This window comes from Lepisosteus platostomus, chromosome 5, assembly GCF_059453375.1.
Source record: "Lepisosteus platostomus isolate fLepPlt1 chromosome 5, fLepPlt1.hap1, whole genome shotgun sequence".
Classification (NCBI taxonomy): Eukaryota; Metazoa; Chordata; class Actinopteri; order Semionotiformes; family Lepisosteidae; genus Lepisosteus; species Lepisosteus platostomus.
Window position 1 is genome coordinate 9,062,435 of NC_142615.1, and position 14,223 is coordinate 9,076,657.

At 43.7% G+C, this 14,223-nt stretch overlaps 1 protein-coding gene and 2 non-coding genes across 3 annotated transcripts; all 3 read left to right on the forward strand.

Annotated features, from left to right (window-relative positions):
• Window positions 1–2,601: 2,601 nt before the first annotated feature.
• Window positions 2,602–2,684, forward strand: trnal-uaa (transfer RNA leucine (anticodon UAA)). Its single transcript has one exon. It is a non-coding gene; the product is annotated as a tRNA-Leu (tRNA).
• On the forward strand, window positions 2,608–12,472 carry LOC148663127 (zona pellucida sperm-binding protein 3-like). Its single transcript, XM_088630872.1, has 6 exons — window positions 2,608–2,624; window positions 11,404–11,507; window positions 11,585–11,759; window positions 11,837–11,954; window positions 12,153–12,253; window positions 12,331–12,472. The coding sequence occupies exons 1-6, from the start codon at window positions 2,608–2,610 to the stop codon at window positions 12,470–12,472; spliced, it is 657 nt and encodes a 218-aa protein (XP_088486998.1).
• On the forward strand, window positions 5,130–5,201 carry trnaw-cca (transfer RNA tryptophan (anticodon CCA)). The gene has a single exon. It is a non-coding gene; the product is annotated as a tRNA-Trp (tRNA).
• Window positions 12,473–14,223: the final 1,751 nt, after the last annotated feature.

The window sequence follows — 14,223 nt, forward strand, 5'->3', positions numbered from 1 at the left end:
AAAATAAATAAAGGGGCCACAGCCACAGCAAGGTTGTATAAGGTTAGGGGGCCTGTCTGGTGTGTAAAACATATGGTTTCAGCAGTGTGGCTGTTGTATTTGAATTGCTATTGAGCCATGAAGAAGACCCACCTATCCCAATGTATTACCTGAAGTGTTACCTTCAGAAAATCATAAAAAAATAAAGAAAGGGGTCACAGCCACAGCAAGGTTGTATGAGGTTAGGGGGCCTGTCTGGTGTGTAAAACATATGGTTTAAGCAGTGTGGCTGTTGTATTTGAATTGCTATTGCAGGGGCAATGCTTGTTAATAAGACAGAATTAAGCGTTGGTATGCTGTCCTAAAGGAGGCCCCATCTCACCCTCCATCTCTGTGGTGCAGCCACAGAGAAAGTATTCATGCAGGCTGATTTAAGATGTTTTCTTTTGATAAGGAACAAGCTCCCAGACGGGGATGCACTTAGCTAAGCCTGGCTATCATGATCAATGGTCATCCATTGGCGCCTATCAGTCTAGAGAGTGCCGAATGGACATCTGGACTGCATTCCTAAGTATCAAGAGTAAGTGACTTATATCTCATCTTGACCAACCAATCAGGGACTGGCAGGGCGTGGTAATACCATGTGGGTCTCCAATGCCCACCGAACTCTCAACCAATCAGCACACACCTGGGTCTTGGTCAAAAAGGGTGCGCAAGCTCAGATCGGGGCTCTCCTTGGCCATTTTCGTGCATCCTCAGAGACAATCACGTGACAACTGCTGTTGTCTGCAAAAGGACTTGGACTTTGTTCTAAGCGCAAGGCCGAGGATCCCGTACGTACTCAGAATTCTACCAACGTGAATGCTCCGCTTGATCAACGGCAGCCTACAGTTGGACCCTCGTCGACAACCTGAATAGCTTATTCAGAAGCAGCGCTGGACCGGGAACTAACCAGTTTCTTCCCAGGCAAAAGAGTGACTTGTGAGGACTCGCGGTCATACTCTGTGCATAGAGACTTTCTACTAGCCAGCCGGACTGCTGGTAGATCCCCTCGGAGCAACGACTGCCCTGCGCGCCGCAGTCAGATTTCTCCGCCCGTCCTACTCCGAGCTGCACCTTGACTGGTTGGCCGGTAGCCAGAGAACGCCGACACAACGCCCATTGGACAACCGCTGCAACAGAGGCTGCAACAGAGCCTGTCAGCTGGTTTGGTGTTCGTGCCGGGAGATTCCAAATCCATACACAGTGGAAAAGTAAACCCCATGTTCTACATTGCTTCTCGAGAATTCAATTGTACCTCAACACAAGTTGTTATCAATTTAATTCATGAGTAATGTATTTACTTCCGAGTTTAGAGTAACAGTGGGTAATAACACTGGTTAGCGATCTGGTAACCGAACGATATATATTGAAATATATTCTCTGTTGTGTATCTCTTTGTGTTTGCATCTCTTCGAGATTAAGTACCTTGTATATTGATAACCCTCACAGTAAGGTCTGCTGCTCGTATCCAGGCAGACTAGTATATCTTTGGTGCACAATTTATATTAATACATGTATCTCGTGTATTGAACCCGTGTGTGTGCGTTGTTAGTTGTTCTGACGATTGATTTTCTAAAAGCTACAACGAACAACCTCGTGATTACTGTTACAATTAATAATTGTCTAAGTAAACCCATCAAACCACTACACTATTGAGCCATGAAGAAGACCCACCTGTTCCAGTGTATTACCTGTAGTGTTATCTTCAGAAATTCATAAAATATAAAGGTTCCACAACCCAAAACAAAGCTGGGAAAAGTCAGAAGACCTGCTTAGTGTGCAAAACACTTACTTGCAGCATTCTGGGTGCTGTGATTTAAATGCTATTGGTTTGTGAACAGAATACCCCTATCCCAGTGCATTGTGCCATATTAAATAAAAGCATGAGAAAAAGAGATTCAGAACGCAAAGCTGTGTCAGTGTTCTGTGTAAAAAATCGGTTTGAACATCATGGGAGCTGTTTTTAATGAGCTGCTGAGTAAAGAATATTTTAATCTTCCTGCTGTCAGTAGTATTGTCAATATAGTTGACCCTTACCTGAATGAAAACAGGGCGTAAAGGAAGGGTTTCAGAAATCAAACAAAGCTTTATTCCTGTGCTTACAGTCTGGGTAATTGGAGACTGCGCTGTTCTGCTTCCTATGGTCATATACGGGTTATTCGCACAAAGCTGTATTGAACAGTATTTCTCACGTTGTGAACGTCTGTACACAGTGGTCCTCCGGGTTCCAGTAAGTGCGTAATTACGCATCGATGAAAAACCGGAGGTTTAAAAAAAGATAATTAGCCCACTGATAGTTTGATGTAGAGGCTGTGGAAATATCCACAAGTCTTGGTCTTTAAAATGCATTTGGTTTGACGGCGTTCTGTGCTTCCATTGTGAAGATATGGACAAAAGAATATTCGTGCTCGGTCAAAAAAATGTCATAAAAACGAAAAAGTAAAGGCTGAGAAAGCATTCACAATGTATTTTATACACAAAGGAAGTATTCTCGCAACTCTAAGAGGTTTCGTGGTTTAATTTTTTTTAATTACTGAATCATATTTAAATGTTAAACAACTGAAAAGCATATTGCTGTAGACCAGGATGGCCGAGTGGTTAAGGTGTTGGACTTAAGATCCAATGGACAAATGTCCACGTGGGTTCAATCCCCACTCCTGGTAGTGTTGTAATAAGTTTTAAGTGACAGAACACTTTGATGATTTACACTCTATTTAAATATGAATTTACTAAATTTCAGTTCAGTTCTCTTTACTCCCACTCCCTGGCATAACTGAGCTCTCACTATCGCATACTGAAGGCTTTACATGCATTAGCTGTGATACAGCTCCCAATAAAGACGGAATCAAACAGTTTGTTCTGTCTCTCATGGTGATCCTCTTCTCGATCCAAATGAAATGTTTAATATGATGCGTCGAGAAAAAAAAAGGAGTGAATTTCCGCCTGTAATGATTGATGCCCCATCAAACATTTTGTAACATCCCCGGAAGATTATACAGTAGAATCCTGGTTTGTGGCTTAAATTCAAGGTAAACAAGACCAAGGAAACGAGTTGGAAACTTGATGTCGAACTGGAATTTAAGTACCCGGAATATTTCACTACATTGGGCAATATGTGCCAGAGAGGAGCACTTTAAATCCCTTCGATAGCTCAGTTGGTAGCACGGCTGACTGTATTAGAAACAGTTAGGAATCCTTAAGTTGCTGTTTCAACTACAGCTCGAAGAAAGGTGCTTTTGTGAACTTTAATTAAATAGTTAAAATAGCGAATCTTTTTCACTCAGACGTTGATCAAAAGCTCAATAAACGATGAAGCAGAGGCTGTTGTTCCGAATTCAGCTAACATCTGGTTGTCTTGTTTTGGCAAATGTCTTATCTGTGAATTAAGGGACTATGCTGTCTGATTTGTAATTCAAAAGTAGATACAAATGTCACTGTTTTCAAAGGATAGGTACTTAATTGGCTTTATGATTTGGTATTGATTTTGTATCATTATATTATTACGTTTGTGCTTTCTGTGTTTTTTATCGTATTGTGAACTTATTTTTTAAACAAATGCTTACAAAGGCAAACACAGCACACATCTGTTTATACCAGCGGTGAATTGTACATTTTTATTAAGTACAATCTACTGTATTTTTAGAAATAAATGGCATACTGTGCACGATATGTTGCAGAAACACAACCTGATATTTTCATAATTATTATTTTAATCATTTAACAAGTATGAGGTCCCGGATCCAAATCTTCAGTTCTGATTTTTTTTAAAGTGATATCTTCTCTTCCTCTTGTGGAAATCACAAGATGTGAGCAAATGTTTTTTGTTCTTTTTTTTTCACGTTGCGATTTAAAGAGCCTCAGACGCACAGTCTGATAGTAACCAAACCAGAATGGATTCTGCTGGGAGCCGGACTGAGCTCATTCTCACTCCCTGTGCTGAAAACAGAATTATCTCTTCCCCGAACATCGTCTACAGCTGCTAGATATTGCTCTGTGTCCTACTGCTCCAGCAATTCCTTTGACCAAAGACAGATCACTTGTGTGCTTTTAAACTTCTTGCCACTACAGGCTCTTTGATGGCTCATGCTGATCGTCCTGTGGATCCAAAAGAAAATATTAAAGCTGATACTGATATTTTCGATTGTAATTTGCATCTAGCTACAACGCCCCTGGAAAAGATAATTTATTAGTTGCGTGCAATCGGAATCTTTTACTTTATGTATGGTAGTGGAAATAGTTTTAAAAATGTTTTCTAAAGAAGATTGTATTGCCAGGACCTGCCTTTAGGGCTCACTAGCGATGACGCTGTTGATATAGATGGAGAAGAAATGTAAGATGAATTGATGATCTAAGCTAAAATAGCCCTAACACGCCTGCTGTAACAGTGTTTGTATTCATAGAAAGTAATATTCTTTTTCAAACCCGAACGTTCCTTTTGCATTGTGTTATGTAACCATTAGCGGTTTCGGTAGCTTCTGAAGAGCGCACTTTTCCAAACTGAAGCCTATAAGAACATTATTCAAGATGCACCATGGCCCAGAATCGTGCATCGGGACTAGGATTAACATCAATTGAAAGTACTCCCAAATAAAATATTTGACCGAAAAATTAAAAGAGTAGGCAAGTATTAAAAAAAAACCATAACTTCTTGACTTCCAATCTCTTTCCTGGTTCAGGCCATGTAAAATGACATATTCAGTGGACTCATGCCGAGGTTGTGAGTTTAAGCCTCACCTGCAGCAGCCTGGTTTTCTGTCTTGACAGGTAAACAGTGTTTTTTGTTATTTGCTAAATGGAGAGAGGATTCTGTGTTAATTGTGCTCCTCCTGGGAGAGGTCAAGATGAGACGTTCACGAGGCTGGTGGTAAATATCCTGTCCAGGAATATCGGGGCTGTAGGGGGTCAGATCTATAGATGTAGTAAACACATCAGTGGAGACGGTGTGTCTGCTCTCTGTGAGAGAGCCGGGCGGAAAGAATATTCTGTGGTCTGGGAAGAAGAGTCTCTCGTTGGAAGAGCGGCGCTCCTCACAGGAGAGAATGAAAAAAAATCTTTTTCAGGGATGCTGATTGTTCTCTTTGGGGGAATTAAAAGCACTTGTGGCGAGTGACCTCGTGGCGCAATGGTAGCGCGTCTGACTCCAGATCAGAAGGTTGCGTGTTCAAATCACGTCGAGGTCAGCTGAGGAGTTTGCAGGCGCTGCTGGTGCCGAACCCGGAAATTACACCACGCAGTCGGGTTTTATCTGTACACCACATAGGTAATCTGAACGAAGTAACAGCGCAGTACAAAACACCCAAACAGGAGCTTATGCAGCGAATCATCATGAACACGACAAGAGAAAAGGCACATTGCATATCCGCGAAACATCACGCCCGGCTTTAGAGACAGTGACATCAGAGAATGGAAGCTTCAGACCCCTTTTTTGTTACAGGTTCAAGCAAACCTGAAAGTTAGGGAGTGTTTGGTCTCTTTTGTTTGAAAAAGTGTCTGAAGCCTGTAATTATAATTTGCCCTTTTTTAATTGTGGTTGAAATCCACTCCCATGTACCAAGACCTTACAGTATATTCATGTTTACTTAAATGACTAACGCCATTGGACATTAGTTGGTGTTTTTTTTTGTAACGATTTGCTATTTCATGTAGGAAAGAAAGGAACCCAGACCCAACGTTTGCTTTCAGGTGCGGTTCATTTACATAACGGACATCTATTTCTGAGGAGCCTGATTTAAATCACACAACCCCGGTAGAAGTCGAATCGACAATCTAATAAACCGAAATCAGACGCGTTATCCATTAAACCACCAGCCCGTCACGTAAATGAATTGCACCATGGTGAGTTCAGCGCCGCTCCTAGTAATACTCCACCCCCATCTTAAATTTCTACGTGAGAAACGTGTTTTCTACATTTTTATCAGTTTTTAAAAATCATCACTTTTAAGCAGACAAAGCCTTTATGTGTCGCTCTGAATTTCTAATTGATTTAGAATTCCAAGAAAAAAGCGTTTTGTTCCACAACAGCGTGAAATGATCACGTCTTTCACTCTACTTCTCTCTTGTAGTAAAGCAGACCTTGCTGGGTGAGTATTTGTTCTGGTAAATTAGGTCACGGATCATGTTAACTCACTTCTGTTAAACACAACATTTCCTTATGCACGGGAGTGTCTTTGTACAGCTGTTATACAAAGGGCTGGTGGTCAGGGACGCGCTTCGGATTGTTTCGATGTAAACATAATCTCCGCTAAAAGCCCTCTTGAACTTTGCAGGAAATGTGCGTGAAACCATTTTCACGTGTGGAATTTTATCTTCAGCTGGCTGTAGTTAGAATGCCTTATACACCCGTTGTGTATCCTTAGCAAAAATGTTTTAAAATTATAACACAGAGTTGTCGGAGAACTCGACAATCATTATTAAATGAGCACAGTACAAATGTACATTGATATTTTTGTTGTATGTACTTTAATTTTAAAAGATATAAACATAACTGTGCTGATATGGATGTTCATTTGAAGGATTTGAGGAATCTATAAAAGATGTCAGAACAACAAAAGAAACATTTGGGCATCTGCATATTTGTAAAGATTAAAGAGCACCCTAAGTGTGAAGTTTGCACATACGAGAGAAGAAATCAGTTTCAATGCACGTCATTAAACTGATGGTGTGCTTATCAGTCGTGCATTAAACATATATAGCAGAGGATGGCTTTGATCCATTGATCTTTGGGTTATGGACCCAGGACGCTTCTGCTGCACCACTCAGCTATGTTTAACACAACTGCTTTTGCACCTGAGATGAAAAGTTTCAACGGTAAACGCAGACGTCACTGAGCACTTGGTCTTTTGTAGTACAAACCATCACACGCTGCTCTACATGGGCGTCTTCAAGATCGTTGAGAACCAAAGCTTCTGCCTTCCTGGTTACTGATTCTTTCTTCGTTAATTCCCAAATCTTCAATGAGAATCAGTGAAACGAAAACCAAACACATGTACACACTCGCGTCCTAGCATGAAAGAAAAATGATGGAAGCGTTTGAGAAATAACAAGAGTAGTCTGAACAGCTCCAGCCTATCAACTGCTCTACAAAGTGATCGCTATCTCCACACCCAGTTTATAACACTGAAAATGATTCAGGAAGCACAGCAAGGTTCTAAAAACAGCGGTTGAAAAGCATCTAGATACATAAAATGACAATTTCTCAAAAGTAAAATCTTCATCTTTTAAATATTGTCATCCATATATTTTCGTTTTCCTCTTTTTTACATAACACGCTTTCGAGAAATAGAGTGTCTTGTAATGAAGGCTGCATTAGAAAATGTGTATCTAAATTAAAATCGGGTTTATTACTTCTGCGTTTTTCAGCTTTCTTAGCGCTTGGGTCTCGATTCAGATATTGCAATGAAAGCAACAGGGGAGTAAGTTTTCCTTTTCTAAATCAAAGGTGATCTGCTCACAAGGAAGTATAAAAACTTCAGCGTTTACTTTTTGAAGACCGCAAATTGTCGAAACACTGTTGCTTCATAAGCTTATAAGTAACGTTTCTGAGCATGCATTGTATTACTCATGCTGTTATTAATAAAAAAAAGCTTAAATTCACATAATGGAATTTGGACGGCTCAAAGTAGTCTATTTTTTGTACAACTTTACTTGCCCGCTGAGTAGAGTTTAAAGCAACTGCAGCAGAAGTAGCAGTAATAGCAACAGCATGGTTAGAGTGTCACAATACACTCTGAAATTATTGCGGCTTCAGATCGTTTTGTTCTTTTGAAGCTACCTACAGGCCCTGAACTGTTGACATTGGCTGTGATCTTCTTTTTTCAGGTTTCATGAAATTCTTCACATATTTGAAATATTCCATTCGGGTTCGCCTAATACACGGTGCAACCCGTACCTGCAGCAGAATGCTGTGGCACATGAAGCCGTTTTGTTTATCGGTTGTAAGGATTGAGGAGCGTACTACAAATCGAGCAAGCGAAAAGAAAATTAAACAGGAGTCACTTTTTGGATTGCTAATCCATTGTACTCTGCTCGTCTAGGTTCAAATCCCATCCTTGTCATGGTTAAGGCCTGAGACGTGTGTGTTTTTTCTAAACGGTGTTTTCATTTGTTTCCTTTTTTACTCCTGTACTAGAGCAGTAATATTTCTAGCGGTGGAAGAACATGGTATCACATGCTGACAGCAGGAACACGTGGCCACAAGCTGCAGTACATTGGTTTGGGAACAGCAATAACTTTCCTGTGGAGACAGGTGCGCCGGTATTAATACAGCGCTTTCGAGCGGAAAGAGTTACAAGAACTGACTTAAACTTACCAGTTATGTTCAATAGCTAAAAACACAAAACCAACCTCTTCAGTGGTTGAATCTAAATAACACAAGCCAATGCTGCCATCAAGGGAAAAAAAATCCTGAGTTATGTAGTTTGAGACTACATATCTGACTTTCAGTTTGAAGCGGTACAATGGATTCTAGGTCACATTCGTTCTTGATTCAGGATATATATGAGTGTGCTAATGGTTAGAACTGTGTTTACATGAGGTACAAACGGTAACATTTTCATTGCGAGAAGAAAGTCAGTCCGTGCGCATTTCTCAGCATGCACGTTGTCAGGAAAACTAAACCCACAGTGCCAGCAAACCTTTCGATAGCCTGTAGGTACTGCCATTGCAAATGTAACAGGTTGTTCATACACACAAATGACATCGTTGCTATCTCGTAATTAGGAGATAATTTGGTATTTATTAATTAAGATTTTTTTCCTGGGTGGCAAAAATGCGCTTCCGCAATAAATCATAGACTCTGCTTTCAAAATAGCTGCACCAGGCACTTGGACACAGATAAACACAGGGATTTAAAATTCAGGAATATGAATGGTCAACTGCTTACAGTTGGGTTTTTACGTTTTCTTATTTAGCGATTTGTGTATCAATCTTTTAACAATTCATTAAAATGCTAACAACATGTAAAATAAAAACAACAGCACCGTTAAATGAAGGGGAGACAGGTAGTTTTTTTTTTTACAATCAGATTCCAATCTCTAATGCTGTGTGTGAGAGCTTAGGTAACTTTCCTTTTCTCACATTTTCTGACGACTATTCCAAAGGGGCACCCTGTCAACTCCTAATACTTTGTATGTTTGATTATTGTCGTTTTATTTAGAAAAAGTTCAATATTGATCATAACTTTAGAAAATTATGATCACGAATAAAAAAAGGGGCTAAAGATGTGAGTTGCTCTTAAATCAGAGCCGGGTGACACGGGCTTCTGTTCTGATATGGTTGTACGAGAAGCAGGAGGAATCGCTTCTCTCCTATGGAGCATGAGCTGAATCAGGAGGGAGACATTTTGTATGCTCGTGCATATGTTAACGCATGACCTACATCGTAAAACTAAATTAAAAACTAACATTAAGTTGTCAAAGACATTCATTTATATACAAACAAGAGACAGACATAGCAATGGTTCTACATTAACTTGTCCTGCACTGACCAGACTAATTGAAATGTATGAAAGCCCGTTTCTGCCAGGGAGTTAAAAAAACGCGCTATGGTATCGCAGAATTCCGACTAAGTAACTCAAAATTGCGACTTGGTAACTCAGAACTCCGACTTTATATCTAAAATGTTCTTTAGCTCAGCTAGCAAGGCCTGGATTCAAGCCAATACAGTGAGGCACGAAGTAGGGTGGGAGCGGCGAGGGCACAAGCCCTAGAACCCGAGTCCGTTACAATAACAAAAGGACAGACAATGAAATATGGGCTATTTCGAAGTCGCAAATGTGAGATATAAAGTCAAAATTCTGAGTTTTTAGGTCGCAATTCTGAGATTCTAAGTCACAATTCTGAGATACCATAGTGCGTTTTTTTTACTCCCTGGCGGAAACGGGCTTCCATTGGTTCTCAGTGCTGCGAAGCAAAAGCAATCTCTGAGAAATCAGACAAATTATTATCAGAACATGTCAAAAGCTGATCAGTATTTCTTTACTGGGAAGCAAAGAACTGCTTGTATTACACATTTTAATATGACATGCAATTACACATGAAAATTAGTAAAAATATTATTGTAAAATTACGTGTTGATAGAACAGCCCCCTCGATAAAAGAAAGTGTGGACGGACGTGTCGCATGTTCCGTAATCTGTCTGACAGCGAGTTTAACACTGTCCTTGGAAATTAGAAACGAATTGAACAATAAATTAATCTGAGCAAATTTTACAAGTGTGGGTGATTTCATTCTGTCGAAATTACGTGGAACTCCTTCGCTGGGGTCAGATACACACGGGAAAGTGTTCAGGCGGCTTCACGGAGACCCGCCTCAGACTGGAAGCAGGTTCTAATTAGACGCTGAGAACAATTCGGGTCTCTGTGTGTAATTGATTGTGTTGATTGAGCGGTAGTGCGACCATGTGTGTGGTAGCATAGTCCTGCTAGTATAAAAACCTAGTCACCGCGTTCACACTTTATGCTCTCTTGCTTCAACACAGTTTGGTGGTTTATGTGTCTTACTTCTGTAGCAGTTTAGCGGGACGTCAATTTGGCAATGCGCTCGTTTCTCTTTGTGCTGTGCCTGTGCGCAGGGGCCGGGCTCCCCGCACTGATTTCCGCCGGGCCGGCTGGCTGGGACTCTCGGGAATTAGCGCTCCAGGCCGACCTCCCGGCTCCTGAAGACTCAGCCCAGTCGGAGGATTTGAACCTGGCAGATGCGCCCTCCGAAGACCTGTCTGCAAGCGAGAACGACTCGCAGTCCTTGGCTCCCGACTTTCGCCGCCTTCCCGTGTCCAGAGACGCGTACTCGCCCTACTTCGACAAGGAGAAGATGAAGCCCGAAGCCGGCAGCCGCCCCTTACCCGCCTACATCAAGAGCGTCCTGTTTCCTCCCCAGCGAGGGCGGCAGCCGGCTCGCCCGGCCATCGGGGGCACCTGAGGAGTGGCTGTGTGGTGCGACTCCAGCAGGCTGTACGTGAGGGTCAGTCGGCTCCTGTTCGGCTTCAGCTGTCGGCCATCGGAGGTGACCTTGGGCAACTGCAGCGTCAGCCGAACCACACGCCGTTACTTCTACTTCATCTACGGGCTTCACGAGTGCGGCGCCGAGCGATCGGTAAGCGGCTCTTCATCTACAGGCAGTGTATCGATGTGAGCTGTAGGGCCAGTATCGGGGTTGCCTTTCCTGGGAATATCCCTTCCTCTGTGACTTTGCAGGTTGTCCAGGGCCGCCTGGTGTACTCCAACACTCTCCGCTATGCCCCGCCCTCCTCCAGTGCACCTGTGCATCGCTTCATTCCCTTCTCTGTGCCTGTCAAGTGCTCCTACAACAGGTAGGCAGGGCTCTGCTGCTGCTGAGAAGCCGCTGGGAAAGTGTCCAGAAGCCCCTCATCCCCTCTGTCCTGCAGGTTCCCCTACTCCTTCAAGGTTGGCTATGTCCCCACGTGGGCCTGGAGAAGGACCTTCAAGGACCTGAAGAACAAGCACAGCTTTGTCCTGCTCACCACCAACTGTAAGCTCCTTGAGCGAGTGGCTCCACCTGCCTGCAGGGGGTGCTGTGTGCAGGTGTAATGCTGCCTCTCTCTCCAGCCCACTGGGTCCGGCTCTCTCCCAAGGATGAGTACTTCCTGGGTCAGCCCATGTACTTCCAGGCCACTGCCTACTTTGCCACAGCGGAGCAGAGGCTGTACATCCACTCGTGTTACGTAACTGAGAAACCAGACCAGCACTGCCAGCCCCGTTTCCCCGTGATCGACAACTTGGGGTACGGCCCCTTCTGGGAGGGGAGGTGGGCAGGAGCCCTGAGAGCCTGCAGGGGTTCATCCTTGTCCTTGTCCCCAGGTGCATGGTGGACAGCAAGGCAGATGGCTGCCTGTCCAGGTTTGTCCCCTCCAAGCAGAAGGATGTGCTCCACTTCACAATTGATGCCTTCCTCTTCCAGAAGAAGCTGTCCAGGAAGGTACTGCTCTCAAAGGCTGCTCAGCCTTCTCGCTCTACTGATCCATGGTCTGCTTTTCCATCCATGATCTAGATGTGAACCAGACTGTGGCAGCTGTAGTTCCTAGAGCTGCCAGCTTGCCTTCACTGATGGCAGAAGGTCCTTCTCTGTCCCTCTATTGGCCTTGATCCCTTAATGCTGTGACCTTCCCTCTTGCAGCATGAAGTGACTGAGCTGTACATGCACTGTGTCATGGCTGTGGCTCCTGCTAAAGCAACACCAGGGACCAAGTCCTGCACCTACAACAGGGAGGCTAAGAGGTACTTCTGCAAGGAGCCTGCTGAGGGTGCTCTGGGACATGCCAGGTTTAGGCCTCACCTGTAAACCTTTCCTCCAGGTGGGAGGAGCTGTATGGTGACCATGAGGTCTGTGCCTGCTGTGATTCCAGGTGTGCTGGCAGTCGGAATGAAGGTGGGTCTGGTTCTCTATCCCTTGTGGATGCATCTCTGCCCAGGAGACAACCATGCTTGGACAACTGAGGAATGATCCCATGCTGGACAAAGGGACTGTTTAGATGAGTAGCATCACTGTGGGACTCTGGGTATAGCGGATCCCTCACTCCTGGGTGTTGCTTGTCCACAGGTACCAGGAGCCTGGTGACCAGCAGTCGGGTGGCTGTGGCACCAGTAGAAGCTCCTCTGGATGTGGGAGCTGACTGGACTGAGGATGAGGAGGGAGACCCTCAGAGCTCCAGTGAGGATGCTGAGAGCACCAGTGAGGATGTGGAGGGAGCAGAGGACTTTGGAGATGTTGGCCAGTGGACAGGTAGGGTCTGGCAGGAGGAGCTCCTGTAGGGGTGGGTGTCCTGCAGTTCAGCTGGATTGTTCTCCTTCTTCCTCCCCAGGTGCCTGAATGAAGGCTCCAGCCTGGCCCTTGTGACTCTCCTGCCTCCACTTGCCTTGTAATGGCAACATCTCAAACCTGTGAAAGACCCTTCTGCCTGCCCTCGTTTCTTTATGGTTTATAGGTTTGAATGGGGTGGAGGAATTCAAGGGAAGTGAGACCCATTAATCAATGGAAGTATTTGTGGGGGTTCCCCTTTCAAGAATGCTTCCCGTATTGCTGCCAATGAGGACTGAAAATGTCTGGAGTAATAGTGTTGTAGTTGGGGAAGATGGCCGCACTATTCCTTGGGCAGGGTAGTGTGACTTTTTTTTTTTACTTGGGGAGAGACAGAGGTGTTCAATATACTGGAAATCCTCCTGTTTCCGAGAGGGGTAGTGCTTATGGAGTGTGAGTTGCTACTGTAGTGCCCAGTAAGAGTGAGATCTGGTTTCCTATTCTAGGCTGCACAAACTGACTAAAAGAAACACAAGGAAGGGATTGTCAACAGGGGCTTGGTATAAAGTAGGCCTTCCCTTCCTTAGCAAAGGAACAATACTGGTGCACAAACATCAGTGAATAATGGTGTAGTTAGAATCTCGGAGGTCTTATCTTATGGGTGTTGGTTTCACAGTAGTGGTATTGGACAGTCATGAGAAGTATTAGGATTGAGACTGGAGATCCCAGTACTTGACTAGGAAGACAGGTGTTTACAACCACCTCTACCAGCAGCACAGACTGTGTAGATTGAGACTGAATGCTTACTACACAAAGCCTCTCCCCTGTTTCAGTGTCCCAGTCATGAATAACAAGTGAATCCTAGTCTTCCTTTGTGACTACCTATAACTTGCACAAATCCTGCTGGCCCACTAACAGTTAATCTTTAGCCCTACTGCACTGACCTATTAAAGCTTCAAGGATTTAGGATAAACTATTTTATATAATGGTTCCAAAGGTGGCTTCTCAAAGCACTTGTCTTAATTACAATAAGAATACACAGGATAAAACAATTCCAATAGACAGAGGAGACCATGGATGGTGGTACTAAGGAAAGTAGAAGCAGGGGGGTAAAGAATGGAACCAGTTCAGTAAAGGCTCTTCTACAGAACAAGGTGTTGAGTCTGAATTTGAAGGAGTTTAGGGAAGGTGACTCTGCTATCCTTGGGCAGAGCGTGGGGGCATAACAGGAGAAGGCCCTGTCACCCATACAGTGTAGACGGGCTTGGGGGACAGTTAGGAGACCAGAATTAGAAGAGCGAAGGTTATGAAGTGGGGAGTAGGGTGATAATAGATTAAACTGCAACTGAAATGTGAAGGCACGTTCTACAGTTTATGCAAGCAAGGGTAATGTTAGGCTTTTATGGGACGGGGGTAATGGCAGCACTTTTGAGGACCGTTGGTACAACAG

Bases quoted from the DNA above. Each gene is read 5' to 3' on its own strand.
- LOC148663127 (XM_088630872.1), top strand. The intron at 11,508-11,584 runs GTAAGCTCCTTG...CTCTCTCTCCAG, and splicing joins TGTCCTGCTCACCACCAACT to CCCACTGGGTCCGGCTCTCT. The intron at 11,760-11,836 runs GTACGGCCCCTT...CCTTGTCCCCAG, and splicing joins CCCGTGATCGACAACTTGGG to GTGCATGGTGGACAGCAAGG.